The 14971-nt window shown below is 40.4% G+C and overlaps 1 protein-coding gene across 1 annotated transcript; it reads left to right on the top strand.

The window, feature by feature from the left end:
* Positions 1-1213: 1213 nt before the first annotated feature.
* Positions 1214-9048, top strand: LOC101875093 (potassium channel subfamily K member 16). Its single transcript, XM_005145356.2, has 5 exons — positions 1214-1426; positions 3811-3925; positions 4462-4628; positions 6910-7075; positions 8825-9048. The coding sequence occupies exons 1-5, from the start codon at positions 1214-1216 to the stop codon at positions 9046-9048; spliced, it is 885 nt and encodes a 294-aa protein (XP_005145413.2).
* Positions 9049-14971: the final 5923 nt, after the last annotated feature.

Raw genomic sequence — 14971 nt, 5'->3', positions numbered from 1 at the left:
GTTTCACACTTGGCCAACCAAATAGGATACACCTTTAATGTTAAAGTAGCTTAAATAAGAACACCTGAAGTATAGAAGTAAGAACACTTTGACAGTTTTAGTGACTCAATTCTCAGAAAATTAAGCTAAAAACAATCTGAATACTAAGAAGGGACATTTGTATCCAGAAGATTTTAACAGGAAGAGAATTTAATAATAAAATTGCAGCCCTAACCACATGGGCTTCTTGCTCTGTGTGTTTGTTTTCTTTTAGAATCAGTGTGGCATAGATGATACTTGCCATAAAGCTCTTCCTACAGAAAAATATGCAAGCCCAGCTTATTTCCAGTGCATGATAATAATTAAAGCTTCCATGAGTGAACCCCTGATATTTTTTAGCTAACAATTAACCTTAAGCCCTCCTTCCCTCTTATGCATTTGGATTTAAAGAGCAATAGAGAGACTGAAAGCAGTAGGTATGAGTGGCTCATTCCCTAACTCTGTGGACTAAAGGCTGGAATAATCTGACAAAGAATTCAGGAGAGGGAGCCCAAGTGGTGAGTGGACTGATCTTATAAGGGTTAGAAAAGAAAGAGAAGGTCTATCTTGTGACCAGGCTGAATTCAGGATGTTTTATGAGCTTCATCATACTGCTTTCACTGGTGCCAGCAATGTTTGTATGGTCCAGATGTCAGCTATCGACTTTTCCATTTATTCATCTCCATAGTTTCCTATGTTCTGGGGAGTCTGCTGTAGTTAGAGAGTTTATAGTGTTTTTTTTAAAGAAGTCTAGTGTTTAGAGTAAGGGTTTACTTGTCAAGACTTTAAGAGTCTATCTGTGACTCTATATTCATATGACTCTGGGTAAGACACTCAACCAGTTTTACTTCAGCTTTACAGCCTGCAGAGCAATACCAGTCTCAGTGACCTTGTGTCAGGCTTCATGCAACTGAGATACTTGGATGAAAGCTGTTTTAATAGGGGAAACCCACTATGATTCGCATTCTTATTAAGCTATAAATGCTGTCCATTTATTTTGGGTAGAGAAAAGATGTGGAGGGATAAAATTTGCCTGTTAGTCTCATTTTGTGTAGGCCTCTATGTTCTGTAAAAAATTCTCCAGAGCAGTAGATGGGAACTTGGATGTGTGAATCCTGAGTATCCTGAGTAGCAGACATCCTGGGACAGTAACCTATTAATACTGAGCAGGGACTGGGATCAGCAGAGCAGCAGCATGCCCCTCCTCACCATACAGAACCGGCAGATCACCTGGACTTCACTGCTGGTACTGGGGTATCTCTTTTATCTCCTCCTGGGTGCTATGGTGTTCCAGCTGCTGGAGAAGCAGTCAGAGATCCACTTTCGGGACCAGTTTCAGCTGGAGAAGCTCAAGTTCCTGCAGAACTACACATGCTTGGACAGGCAAGCCCTGGAGCAGTTTGTACAGGTAAGAGAAACACGCTCCCATTATTTTGGTTCCAGCATTATTTTGGTTAGAAGAAATTATACTGTTGTGGCCACACATGTCGTAAGTTGATCTACTGTCCATGACATTAAAGGACTAACTGTACAAGAGAATGGCAGAGGTTTCTCAAGCCCATTCACCTATCTTTTAATCTCGATCAATTGCACTTCTTTTCCCAGTCATGAACTCCCAAAAATATGCAAATATACTTAAGAACCTTCCTACTGCTTTGCAATAATTTCAGCTTCAGTGTTTTTGTCTCCCTTGTCAAGTATTACATGGGAATCATGCATGAGGACAAAAACCAAGAATCAAACCTACAAGAAGTAGGTAACCCTTTCAAGGTTCTCCAGTCCAAACCCATGCAAATTCTGCCCTTCTTTTGTACTATGAATTTTCTCCTGCCTTTGAAGGTGGTCCTGCAATTCCAGGCCTCTAAAGAAAACATAAAGCCAACCACCATGAACTGCATTATCTCTCACAATACGATACAAAGGGCTCTTGTTCAATATGGGTTGTCAATTAATGACATCTTCAATTACACTTTAATCTATTCCTCAAAGCTGTCTGGAGATAATATACTAGACCTTTCTTGGTATTATAATAAACATATTCTCATTCTAGTATTGCAAGAACTGGACAGAAATTCTTGAATTACCGCTTTTGTTGTGTTCAGAGTATATCCAGTTGCAGAGCTGGGTGCCTAAACAGTTTGAACTCTTTCTACCATGTCATTAAACACGATAGAAACTCTAAGGAAATAGGCTGCAGGTTTGCACTGAGTCAGAGGACTTCCACAGAGATATATGCTTTTGATCAATAAAAAGACCAGATTCTGTAAATGGATTTAAGCAAACAGTGAAATTCAGATCAGAAAGAGAAGGTCTGAACCTCTGTCTACAAGGACTACGTTCTGATTACTAATACTGTAATATATTTCTTGTGGAACATTTGGTATTGTCCAGAAAATTACTATAGTTTTCAAGAACTTACATAGATAAAAAGATGCCTGACTTTTTCAGCTTCAGCAGCTACTTATATTAGCTGTATTTCCCTTATCACTGGGATAATGATTGTAGAGCAGAAAATCCTGATTTTCATTCTAAACCACATTGGGATATTTCATAGGACTGGAAGGTTTAGTTAAGTATATTAGAAGCCTCAGAATGGGTTCACACATGTTCATATTCTCCTCTCTCTGGCTCCAGTAGACTTTCCTCAGCACTGCCGTGCCACTCAGAGAATCATGGGGCTTTTTTGCATCTCTGTGGACTTAGATACAATTCTTTCATTTGTAAGTTGTTCCAGACAAAACCGGCTGAGGGCACCAAATTATCGTCTACAATGTAGCAAGCTTTAAAGTACTTAGACTTTATGTTCTCAAGGTAAAAGTAAGTGCAGGTGCCCTCTGACTCACCACGCATTTATAAGATCTCTTAAGACATTGTCCATCTCTTACCAATAGTAGAGACTAGATGTCTTTACATATTAAATCCATAACTAATTCAGGAAAGCAATCATCTCTCTGTATGTTTTAACTATATGGTTTGGGAGGCCTGTCTGAAGTTTCAGTCTGAAAAGTCACTGTATACAGGCTGTGGTGAAACACAGACACTAGATTCAGTCTGCTCAGCTGTCAATGGTATGGTGCTGGCAGAGGATAATCAGTCTCCTTCAGAGAAATCCTGGGGGAGAGCAATGAAACACAAGGCAGACAACAAGGTATTTGTTGAGCATTTCTTTTGCACATAGTAGTTTTGGTCATCTGGTAAGAGCTATCTGGAATAGCAGAGAATATTCATTAGCTAATCTTTGAGACTAGGAGAAGTCTAATATTCATTGAAAACTGCTGGAAAGTCATAGCCAAAAAATAGCAAATTCATACTCACTAGGACTTATATGGAGGAAACAGAAATTAATATGTTCCCAATCCCCCTTCCCACAGACACAATGATACACTTACGTGTGTCCAAATTAAAAATGCAGATTTCTATCGAGATGACTAGACTTGGAAAGAAGAGGAACTGCCTTTATTTTTTATGTATTACTTCACTTAATTTTCCCAGTTTGATCACTTTGGTGTCTCCCTCCACTCCCTTCCCCTTAGCCTTCAACTAGTTACAGAACCTGTTCTCCTTGTCACTTCTCCAGTGACAAGAATTCAAGATTATGGCCAGTTCTGTTTCCAGGTTTTGGCATGTCAGCACAAGGCCATTTTAACCAAATCTACCCTGTTACCTACACTGTTTTATTGCTCTGTTTGCTCAAGATGGAAAGCAGTATTTACTTCCTTTTTTTTCTCACATTCTTCTTGATTTGGTCTAATGGGTTGCTCATCTTTGCTCATTTGACCTCTTCTGCCTCAGGTCCTCATGGAAGCATGGGTAAAAGGGGTCAACCCAGAAGGAAATTCTACAAATCCCAGTAACTGGGACTTCAGCAACTCTTTCTTTTTTGCGGGAACTGTTATCACCACTATAGGTGAGGTACTCTCTTTCCTTATAAATTGGGGTTTCCTACAGCTATCCTGTAAATCCCCCAGAAATGTGCAACTAGTGTACAGAATACACCTGCAAGACAATCTTGACTATTGTGGGTTACAGTTTGCTATTGTTTCCAATTGTACCTGTTATTCAGATATATCCAGCTTATTACACCTGCAAAAAACAACTGAGTGCCTACTTGATACATGTGATATCATTTTGTACATGCACAGCACATATTGAGGTTTCTTTGAAACACTCAGTTGCACTCACCACAAAATCAGAGACCTATAGAAATTTACAATACTCTTCATGAGTAATGTTTTTCACATTAAATTTTCTGTTAATCATAATGAATGCACAGGGCTCCATCAGAAGCTATGGTAATTTGTAAGGCGGATTTAATTTCAGAAAATCATAGGTCCACAGGTTCCTGAAGTTTAATGTAGCTGAACTTCCAAGCCTAGGAACAAACCCAAGATGACCTGCAGCCTGACTGTAATGCCTTTTCATGTAGCTCTTATTCTTTTCCAGGTTATGGTAACCTGTCTCCCAGCACAGTGGCAGGGCAGATCTTCTGTGTGTTCTATGCCTTGTTTGGAGTGCCCCTCAACCTGGCCTTTCTTAATCAGCTGGGGAAAGGCCTCAGCACTCACCTGATTACCTTGGAAAGATGGGTGCAAAAGCCAGGCCGTGCCCAGGTACAGTGTCAACCTATCCTTTATTTCCACTGTTTTAAAATTAATTAAATTTCTCCTCTCAGATAGGTACTGTTGTTGCTAGATTGGGTTTACCTTGTGCATGCCTATATTTTTCTGAACCATAGCAATTAAATGGCCCTCTATATCTATATCAATTTGATTTTGCTTGAGGGACTCTAGATTTTCCTGTTTAAAACCTGACTCAGCAAAATTGTTAAGCAAGCATCACCTCAATTTTAAGCAAGGTCCTTAACCTTTTGAGACCTTAGCAAAATACACACAAATTGCTGAATCAAGTTCTTATTATCGATCCTATGCTAACATCTATCCAGGTTGTAGCTCTACACTGTGCAAAACGAGCTTATTTTTATTGGCCTGCTAATCTGGTTTGAATTACCTTCCCTGATTGTGCGAGCAATTTAACACTTCCTTACTTTTATTTTCTTGAAATGTAAATAAATACTCCTTAGTTATAACTTATTAGTGAGTCATTGAACTAATCAAGATATATTGGAATAAGGGAAGTACGAGTAACAGAAAATAAATTAAGGTCATTTATATAAAAGTTAGTGCATGTTTCTGAGCAAAGGTTCAATGAATTGACCCCTTTAGTCAGGGAAAAAGGAGATTAAATATGTTAAATACATTGAAACATTTCAGAGCTCTGGCACAAGCTGTAAAGGTAATGTCAAATGCAGATGATGATTATATGAGCAAGAAGTTCTTTAGCTGCATAACCTGTTTGCTCTCATACAGCTCTGCCACCAGGAGGACTTTCATGCTAGTATAACTGCATCTTTCCTGAGATTCCTCATGGATGTGATTTTTTATTTTTTCTTTTCACTCCTGAATCAACACCTCATTTCTGGCAGAATTCCTATGATAAGACAAATTTTTGGAGCTGTATCTAGTTTTTCACTCTGAAAAGCCTCTTCCAGGAAACTGGTTCATCTCTTTTTAAACAGAACTTAGTCATACTTTGAGAAATTAATTACAATTGCTTCTTCTTAATTCCTGACCTACTGTCCCCTATGTTACAGATTTATACCAAAAAGCCAGTGTAAAAAGTAATAACATGCATTTCAGTATAAAATTTATGCAAACTTTATTATCTAATTTAATGCTATCGCACTTCTGGAATTAATTAAATGAGAACAGTTTTCAACTATAACCATGTTGATCAGTAATTCTCAAAGGGCTTTGCAAATGAGGTAAGTACAGAAAGCTAGAAAGACATGATATGCAATACAAAAGTGATTTGTCAAAGTCACCCAGTAGGCTCATGCCAAGTTTCTCAAGCTCAGCTGACTATTTTATATGTGAGATAATATAGAGAGAGGAAGAAAAACATGATACCTGGCCCTTTTTACTTTATAAATAGTGGTCTGGCTTTTCATCCAGTCACAATAGGCACATGCATAGAAAATCATACCCTGGTTTAAATGCTCTTGGGGACATTTTTAAACCATTGCAATGAGTTTTCATCAGCCTGTACATCACTAGTCAAAAGTTCACCAGAGTGTATCCCCTGGACATCCATGAGTTCCTGATCCTCAACCCTAAACTCCTAAAATCACCTGTCATGACCCATGCACTGCCCACTGCCCGTTCTGTATGCCTAGCCACTGCAGCCACATATGCTGAAACTTATCTCCCAGAAGGCAGACATTTGTACTGCGAGACACAGATCTGCCCTGTACTGACAGAAAACATTTCTGATCTGAATGCTGCTTAGTTGAAAATAAAAGCAGGCGAACTGACTTCACTTAGATTTTATTGAAACATACTTTTGGCTGAGCTCTTGCAAGCCACTTTATAAATCTTTGGAATTAGCCACAGTGAAGAGAACCCTAATTTGTCTTTGCCAATCTTTGTTTCATGAGTTATGCAATACTTGGTGATCTTCCTCAAAGACAGGAGCCAACTGATTATGAGATTATCTCTACTGAAATTGTAAAGTGAGTATTTCGTTCTTGTGGTTGTCATAACTTTGAAAATATGACTTGAGCATACTTTAAAACTCATTGCAAAAAGGCTTTTAAAAAATCCTCCTTTTTTCCTATTTTTGAGATTTTTTTTTATTCATGATTAGGTACATTATCTATGTGCAGGGTAAACAGCAAGGTCAGCCTGCTGTGCATGGAAGCATTGGTTTATCCTTCTTTTTTGGATTTTGCTCACTGCTGGAGCAGGTTTGTGATTCAAGAGCAAAACAGACGCAGCATTTTCCACTAAGCAACTGATCAGTGCTCTTTATCTGCCATCTTCTTTTATTTTTCAGATGGTTCAGACACTGGCAGTGGCCAGCTTCCTGACCACTGGGACCTTGCTTTTCCTAATATTCCCACCGTTGGTCTTCAGTTATGTAGAAGGCTGGAGCTATGGAGAAGGCTTTTACTTCACCTTCATCACCCTGAGCACCGTTGGATTTGGGGACTATGTAGTAGGTAATAAAGAAGGCAAACTGGATTGTGTTTTGTTGAAATTAGTTGCTCTAGTATAAAGCTAAATACAGAGAGCATAGATATCCGTCCCACTATAAATCTGACAACCTGGTTTAGTGGAAGGTGTCCTTGGCCATGGCAAGGGGTTGGAACCAGGTGATCTTTAAGGACCCTTCCAACACAAACCATTCTATGATTCTGTGATAATGTATTATATGACATGGGCATTTTTCACTTGGCAGTTAAGCTGAGAGTCACCAAATATGCCACTGGACATATGCCACTGGACACCCATTCAGCAGTGTCTATGTCCAAGCTGGTAAGAACGTGATCTATGAGTGACAGGTGGAATATAAGTGAAATCTCTTGTCAGTATTAGGCTTTTGAGCCACTGTCTCCTAACAGTGGTACGTTTCAGCAAATACCTACCATTCCCAATAAGAAATCATGTCAAATATGTAATGATCAGTACTTAAAATGGGGAAAACATTACTGACAACCCCAGAACACTTGTGAAAGAAAACAAACCCAGTGAGATTACACAGTCTTTAGAGTCTCTATGTTGAGCCTCTTCTCTAGGCACAGAAATAGACACATGTGAAGGGCTATTTTTCCACCCACTTATTTGAACAAATGCTCTTAACAGATTGTGTAGTGTGTTTATTTGTTAAAAACACTAGAGTTCGTTGCTTCACAAGTAGTAGCTCTCCTTGGGACATGTAAGCATGTTCCAAAAGGAGAGAAATCCCCATCTCATGCTGAATCTGGGCACTGTGGAGTTTCATGATCATCTGGATGACAGACTAAGTGCATGGCTGCAGTGCTGTCCTGTGCCTGTATCATCTTCACTGATTGCCCATGCTGTGGAATTATCAACTCGGTGCCACGGAATGGACTCAGTCAGAGATCAATATGATCAGACAAAAAGCCATTTATTGCAAAGCATTAACTCCTTATATACTATTGCTTACACACACCTACAGCAATTTGGCATATCATGATTGGATACTTGTCTTGAAGACCCTTAGTGACTAACATATTATGGGTTAAGCACAGGTGTGAGAACTTGACCTCGAACGCTTACCAACAATCCACAATTCTCATAACTCAGTGAATTGCAGCTTCTTCTTATCTTGCTTGCTTAGGCTTCCTCAGGCCTCCCACAGCCTTGCTGTATCCCTCAGAGTTATTCAGAGCTCATGTACCAAATATCCAGTCACCTCTGAGAACACTGTCTCCACAACTCGGGGATTAAGATTCCCATAACCACTTACTTAAAATGGCTGCATTTCCCATATAATATTCTCAAAATAATATTTTAATCCTGGTTACTGAGGTATATCATCCTACAAAAAGCAATCATTGTATCACTGAGGTAGGAAACTGCATCTTTCTAAATCATCTAAGATCCCCTGTGTGTTTTTTGAGTACAATATGACTAATATGGATTCAAAATAGGATTTCCAAGTTGATTTTTTTTTTCTTTGTCCATGGCTAGGAACACTCAATTTTGTGCATCACTGAATAACATTAGATATGGCTATTTTTATTATATAGCCTCAGCTTCAGAGATTTGATGCCAACTGTTCATCAAATTTGGAACATAAAAAGGAAAATAAAAATAAAATTATGCTTATAGATCACACAGTCTTATTAAACTTTTTCAAGGTGTGGAGAATGTATGTATGAGAACTTCTGTTTGGCAGACCTAAGCTGTCAAGATTAATATGCATAGTTTCCTGGATTTTTCAGGCACAAACCCCAACAATCACTATATCCCAGTGTACAGAAGCCTAACTGCAATTTGGATTGTTTTTGGCTTGGCCTGGCTGGCTCAGGTCTTCAGCGTGGCAGCTGACTTGATGGAAAAATTTCTTCAGCTAAAGTGGTACAAACCTGACTTAAGCTTGGCAGAAGGAGCCACCACCAAACTGGAAAATGAACCTGAGCAGCCTAGAATCCACATCCCCAACTGAAGCAAGCTACACAGAAAGCAGTCTTAAAAGTATGTCTTTCATCTGTATCTCACACTAAGCAAGCCATGTGGATAAAGAACTAACCCACAAGTTGTAAACTGTTTCCTAAGGAGCAGATTTCCTAAGAAGGAAATTTCAGATGCATTGAAATTTTCACATACTGTGTAGGTATCAGCCAATTAAACCTCCAAAGAAGTAGCACACATGGTCAGACTTTCCTGGGATTCATTTTACACTTTTCACTCATGACAGCTTTCTCTGAAGTAATCAATTATTATCCTTTCTCTTTCTTTAGTGGAATTCAGTTCTTATGGTCATTTGTTTTCAAATAAATCCAGAGTGACTGCCTCCCGGCTCCAGTGAGAGGTCATGTCACCAAGAATTTCAAGTGGAAAAAATCAGGTCCAGAAATCTACAGACAAATAGGAAAAGCCTCACGCTCACAGGCCCTTGTTCTCATGGGGGACTTCAACCACCCTGACATCTGTTGGGGCAACGGTACAGCCCGGCACAAGCAATCCAGGAGGTTTCTCGATTGTGTGGAAGACAACTTCCTTCTGCAAGCAATAGGGGAGCCGACGAGGAGAGGTGCCCTGCTTGACCTTGTGCTCACCAACAGGGAAGGTACTGTTGGAAATGTAACGCTCCAGGGAAGTCTTGGATGCAGTGATCACGAGATGATCAAATTCGAGGTCCTCAAGACAGTGAGAAGAGCGTGCAGCAAGCTCACTGCCCTGGACTTCAACAAAGCAGACTTTGGCCTCTTCAGGAACCTGCTTAGCAAGGTTCCATGGGATATAGCCCTAGAGGGCAGGGAGGCCCAAGACTCTTGGTTAATATTCAAGGATCACCTGCTACAAGCTCAGGAGTGTTGCATCCCGACTAGAAGGAAGTGCAGCAGGAGCGCCAGGAGACCTCCTTGGATGGATAAGGAGCTGCTGAGAAAAATTCATAGGAAAAAAAGAGACTTATAAAAGGTGGAAGCAAGGACAGGTGGCCTGGGATGAATACAGGGATGTTGCCCAGGAAGCTAGGGACCAGGTTAGGAAAGCTAAGGTCCAGTTAGATCTAAACTTGGCTAGGGATGTGAAAGATAACAGGAAGGAATTTTATAGGTATGTAGAGGCTAAAAATCAGACTAGGGACAGCGTAGGCCCTCTCCAGAAGCTTTTGGGAGAGCTGGCTCCACAGGATTTGGAGAAGACTGAGGTTCTGAATGACTTCCTTGCCTCGGTCTTCACTGGCAAAGGCTCTGACTGAACCACCCAAGTCTTGGAAGGCAGATGCAGGGACTGTGAAAACCTAGACCTTGGGCCCACTGTAGGAGAGGATCTGGTTCAAGACCATCTTAAGAACCTGAATGTACACAAATCCATGGGCCCTGATGAAATCCATCCATGGGTCCTGAAGGAGCCGGCTAATGAAGTTGCAAAGCCACTGGCCATCATATTTGAAAAATCATGGCAGACAGGTGAAGTTCCTGATGACTGGAAAAAAGAAGGGGAAAATGGACGACCCGGGGAATTGGGTTGAAGGGGAAAATGGATGACCCAGGGCTGATGCCAACCTCATGAAGTTTAACCATGACAAGTGCAAGGTCCTACACCTGGGTTGGAGCAATCCCAGGCACAGCTATAGGTTGGGCAGAGAAGAGATTCAGAGCAGCCCTTCAGAGAAGGACTTGGGGGTGTTAGTCAATGAGAAAATGAACATAAGCCAGCTTCAGTGTGCACTCACAGCCCAGAAAGCCAACCGTATTCTGGGCTGCATCAAAAGGAACATGACCAGCAGGTCAAAGGAGGTGATCCTGCCCCTCTGCTCTTGTGAAACCTCACCTGGAGTATTGTGTGCAGTTCTGGTGTCCTCAACATAAAAAGGACATGGAACTGTTGGAACAAGTCCAGAGGAGGGCCACGAGGATGATCAGGGGACTGGAGCATCTCCCATATGAAGACAGGCTGAGAAAGTTGGGGCTGTTCAGCCTGCAGAAGAGAAGGCTGCGTGGAGATCTCATAGCAGCCTTCCAGTATCTGAAGGGGGCCTACAGGGATGCTGGGGAGGGACTATTCATTAGGGACTCTAGTGATAGGACAAGGTGTAATGGGTTGAAACTTAAACAGCAGAGGTTTAGACTGGATGTAAGGAAGAAATTCTTTCCTGTTAGGGTGGTGAGGCACTGGAATGGGTTACCCAGGGAGGTGGTGAATGCTCCATCCCTGGCAGTGTTCAAGGCCAGGTTGGATGAAGCCTTGGGTGATATGGTTTAGTGTGAAGTGTCCCTGCCCATGGCAGGGGGGTTGGAACTAGATGATCTTAAGGTCCTTTCCAACCCTAGCCATTCTATGATTCTATGATTTCCAATCACAAAACAAACAAAACCACAGAGGAATATCAGCAGTAATGACTGCCTGCTAAATGACATCCACCCAATTATGATTCATTTGATATTGTCTGAAATTACCAGCTTTCATATAAAATGATAACTTTTCTTTAGTTCCTGGGCTAAAATGCTTCTCTCTTAAATTGTGCAGAAATCATGTGTCTATCCAGCACTGCCTGGACTGTCACAATCCATTTTGGAGCAAACTGACAGCTCAGAGCAGGTCCTTATCCTTATTGCAATTCATTTCACAGTCACTTGACAACAGGACTTTAAATCTAAATGCAAGCAAACTTTCTTTATTTCCAGACAGATCACAAATATTATTAGAGTCTGGAATTTGCTTTGGGAAAGTTCATTATGAAGGTATCATGCATGTGATTTGATGCTGTCCATTTACCTCTAAAAAAGGCTGATGATGGGCTTTTGTGTTAAATCTGATCTTCAGCCATATGCAGTGTCAACCATGAGAAACAGTCTGGTTTTGTCACATCTATTGTAAGTAAGTCAAATGTAGCAGCAGCCATCACCGAAGAAGCAGTAAAGCCAAAGAAGGACACATAAGCACCTTATAAGCAGGCCGTCACTGAGATATAAAACTGTAGCCATACTATGTATTAAACTCTAAAATCTTGATAAAGCAACCATTCATTGAGTACCATGCTACGTAGTTTATAACCGTCACTCACACATTCCATGGCTTGTAAGTATGTACATACTGCCATTTATTATGTATGTTTATAACTCCCAGTAACAGTCAGTTGATCCTTTTAAACTCATTTATAAGCGGAACTTCAAGTGTGACTGAATTACGACTGGGCAATGTAGCGAGCTAGCCTGTGGCTGACAGGCTACAGTAATATCTCATGTGAGCCTTTCAGCAACTGCTGTGGTATTTCATTTTGGGGAAGCGCACATAAAACATGTAGACAGATATAGGTCACAAATCTCACATACTTTCTTACTTCTGAGGATGATCACAACAGCGGCATGTTCTTACACCTGACTTGATGCTCGCTTTCTTTGCTAGTTGCTAACTCCTGCATATCGCAGTGTGCCAGCTATGGCTTGTTCAACTCAATTCAACACTGAGTTTTCAAATACACATCCCACCTAAGATTTCCCTCATGTCTTACCACTGGTTACCTTGCAGATTTTATCTCCTCAGTTTTTGCACTGATCTTCCTTTATGCCCTCAGCTACTCCCATAAATTTATGCAACGGCTTTGTTTGTAGCTACTTTCACTAAGAGTAGGCAACTCTCTTCTGTCTGGCTTTTTGTATCTTTGCAAATCTCATGGGAAACTTTCTCAGTATTCTCTGTTCTTCACACATAATGTTTGCATATGCAGTTGTTAACACATCGCCATCACTGTACTCTGTACCTGCCTTGTGTCAACGCTACAAGACATTTTAGACCAGTTTATGTAAAAGACAAAAGTAACGTTCTACTGACTTTTATATCTAACCTGTTCCCTTTTCCTTGCCTTTTTCCATGCCTTCCTTACTTTATCTAGCCACAGCCAGCCACAAAACATGCACTAGTCTAAAGATGATGTTATACAGTATTTTACACCATGCTGCATGCCATAACAAATTATAATAAGGCTTACAAAGGACAGAAAGTATGCATGCACCACTTACTGGCAAAGCGTTTGTTAAGATCATTCTTGCTTGACACCTGACAGCAGGGAATTCGGATTGGTTTTACTGCAGTCCAGAAAACTGCTCCTGTACCTGGTACTGACTTTGCAAAGTAGCAGCATGATGAGACTATGCTACTTAAATCAAGCATGTGTCCATGCTGAAACAGAAAAGAGGAAGATACTGATTACCTCTCCTATGTTACACAAGTGATTGAAATTTCTTGCTCACTTTGTCAATTTTTCAAGATCCTATAAAGATCCTAAAGGTCATGCACATTTGTAAGGAAAGTTACTTTGAGACACATGCTGAGAGCACTGCTCCAGTTCTTGAGCATGAATGGATCAAGTGTTTTCTAGTACCCTTCCTCTAATAAAAAGGTAGCCAACAAGTATCAACCAGCAAGCTAAGAAAAATAATGTGGAAGAACTGTGCCATCACAAGGGCTTACTTGCAGTCCCCAAATGGACTCTTCCACTCTTTTAAAAATCTGTTTTACCAGTGGTGCAATTCTGCACGGAATGGTGATCACACAACCTACTGTGAGATGCCCAGATGGATACCAGCACTTCCGAAGCCTCTGACTGCAGCTCTGCACCCTGTGACAGAAGCAATGGCCCGAGCAGTGGTCATCCAGGATGCAATAGCACATTGTCCCAAGCAGCTACCACTTGCAATCCAGTGCAAGACAAGAAGCAAATGTCTTTCCAGACCTACACTTACCCTTTAAACCTAGTCAGCAAGCCCTTCGTCATCCTTAGATGTATTGTGTTTCCATACAACACCAAAACATCACCTGCAAATGTTTAAACCATTCTCTGGAGATGTGAATGAAGGCTGACACACAAGTGACAGTTCTGAGAACACTCAAGAAAATCAGCCATTAAGATATTATATGATTCTGTGAAGTTTTGCTGTGAATCTTGATATGTACTCTGCCTCCCCAAATTTTCTTCTAGCAAGCACATGCTTGATGTCCTGGGTTTTCAGTCTTGCTTGTAGTTACAAACTCTGCATCTCACCTGTGATGTTTTTATAGTATATCTTTAGTACAAATGTTAAATGCTATCTGTTTAGTCCATAATGTTTCAGCATGGTTATCTTACTGTACTTCATATAATCTGACTTTAATGCAGTTAAAATGTCAAATTGTAGTCCAGATGTGTTTATTTCCTGATCTTAAATGAAACTTAACTGTATATACTTTTAATATCTTTGCATCTTTTCTTTCCTATATATGTTTTTATAGAAGGCTTTTTTCTTTTATATTTTAAACATCATTCTGATAATAGAAATTCGCTAAGACAAAGAGGCTTTAAGAAAAAAATAGCATAAAAATTGTAAGGTCAGTTAGTTAATTAAGTAACTTTGTTACTGCCTCTCTAAGCTTAAGCCAATAGGGACTGCTTGTGTGCAAAAGATAAAGATGTATACTGGTTAGGACTACTTGGGTGGTTTGGGAAACTGCTATGAAAGTACTGTGCATACTCCAAGAGAAAGGGTAAACAAGTTCAACCTAGAGGAAGACTTTGAGCCTTCATCCTCATGACCACTGTCGACCATCACCAGGGGAGAGACACATGCTCAAGGGGGAGTGTCAGAGTTCCAAGAAGGACCCCACCTCTTCTCAGAAATCTTATGAATATGTATATCTACTGACATAAATTTGTGACAACCTGGACAGTGAGTGTGCATGTTATGAGGAGCGATCCCCCATGTGCCCAGTGCTGAATAAACAAACACCTATTTAATAGTTACATTGGCTATTGAGTTTCTTTATGATGCTTTTCTCGGCATCAGTTCAGCGATGAATACATTGAAAAGGCAGAGCTACATCCAAGCAGTAAGCAGTATAACTTTTGGACTTTTTTAAGACTGTGTTCAGGACACCTTTAAACT

This window comes from Melopsittacus undulatus, chromosome 3 (genome assembly GCF_012275295.1).
Source record: "Melopsittacus undulatus isolate bMelUnd1 chromosome 3, bMelUnd1.mat.Z, whole genome shotgun sequence".
NCBI classification, from domain to species: domain Eukaryota; kingdom Metazoa; phylum Chordata; class Aves; order Psittaciformes; family Psittaculidae; genus Melopsittacus; species Melopsittacus undulatus.
Note: the sequence above shows the minus strand (reverse complement) of the source record. Positions and strands in the feature narration are given on the sequence as shown.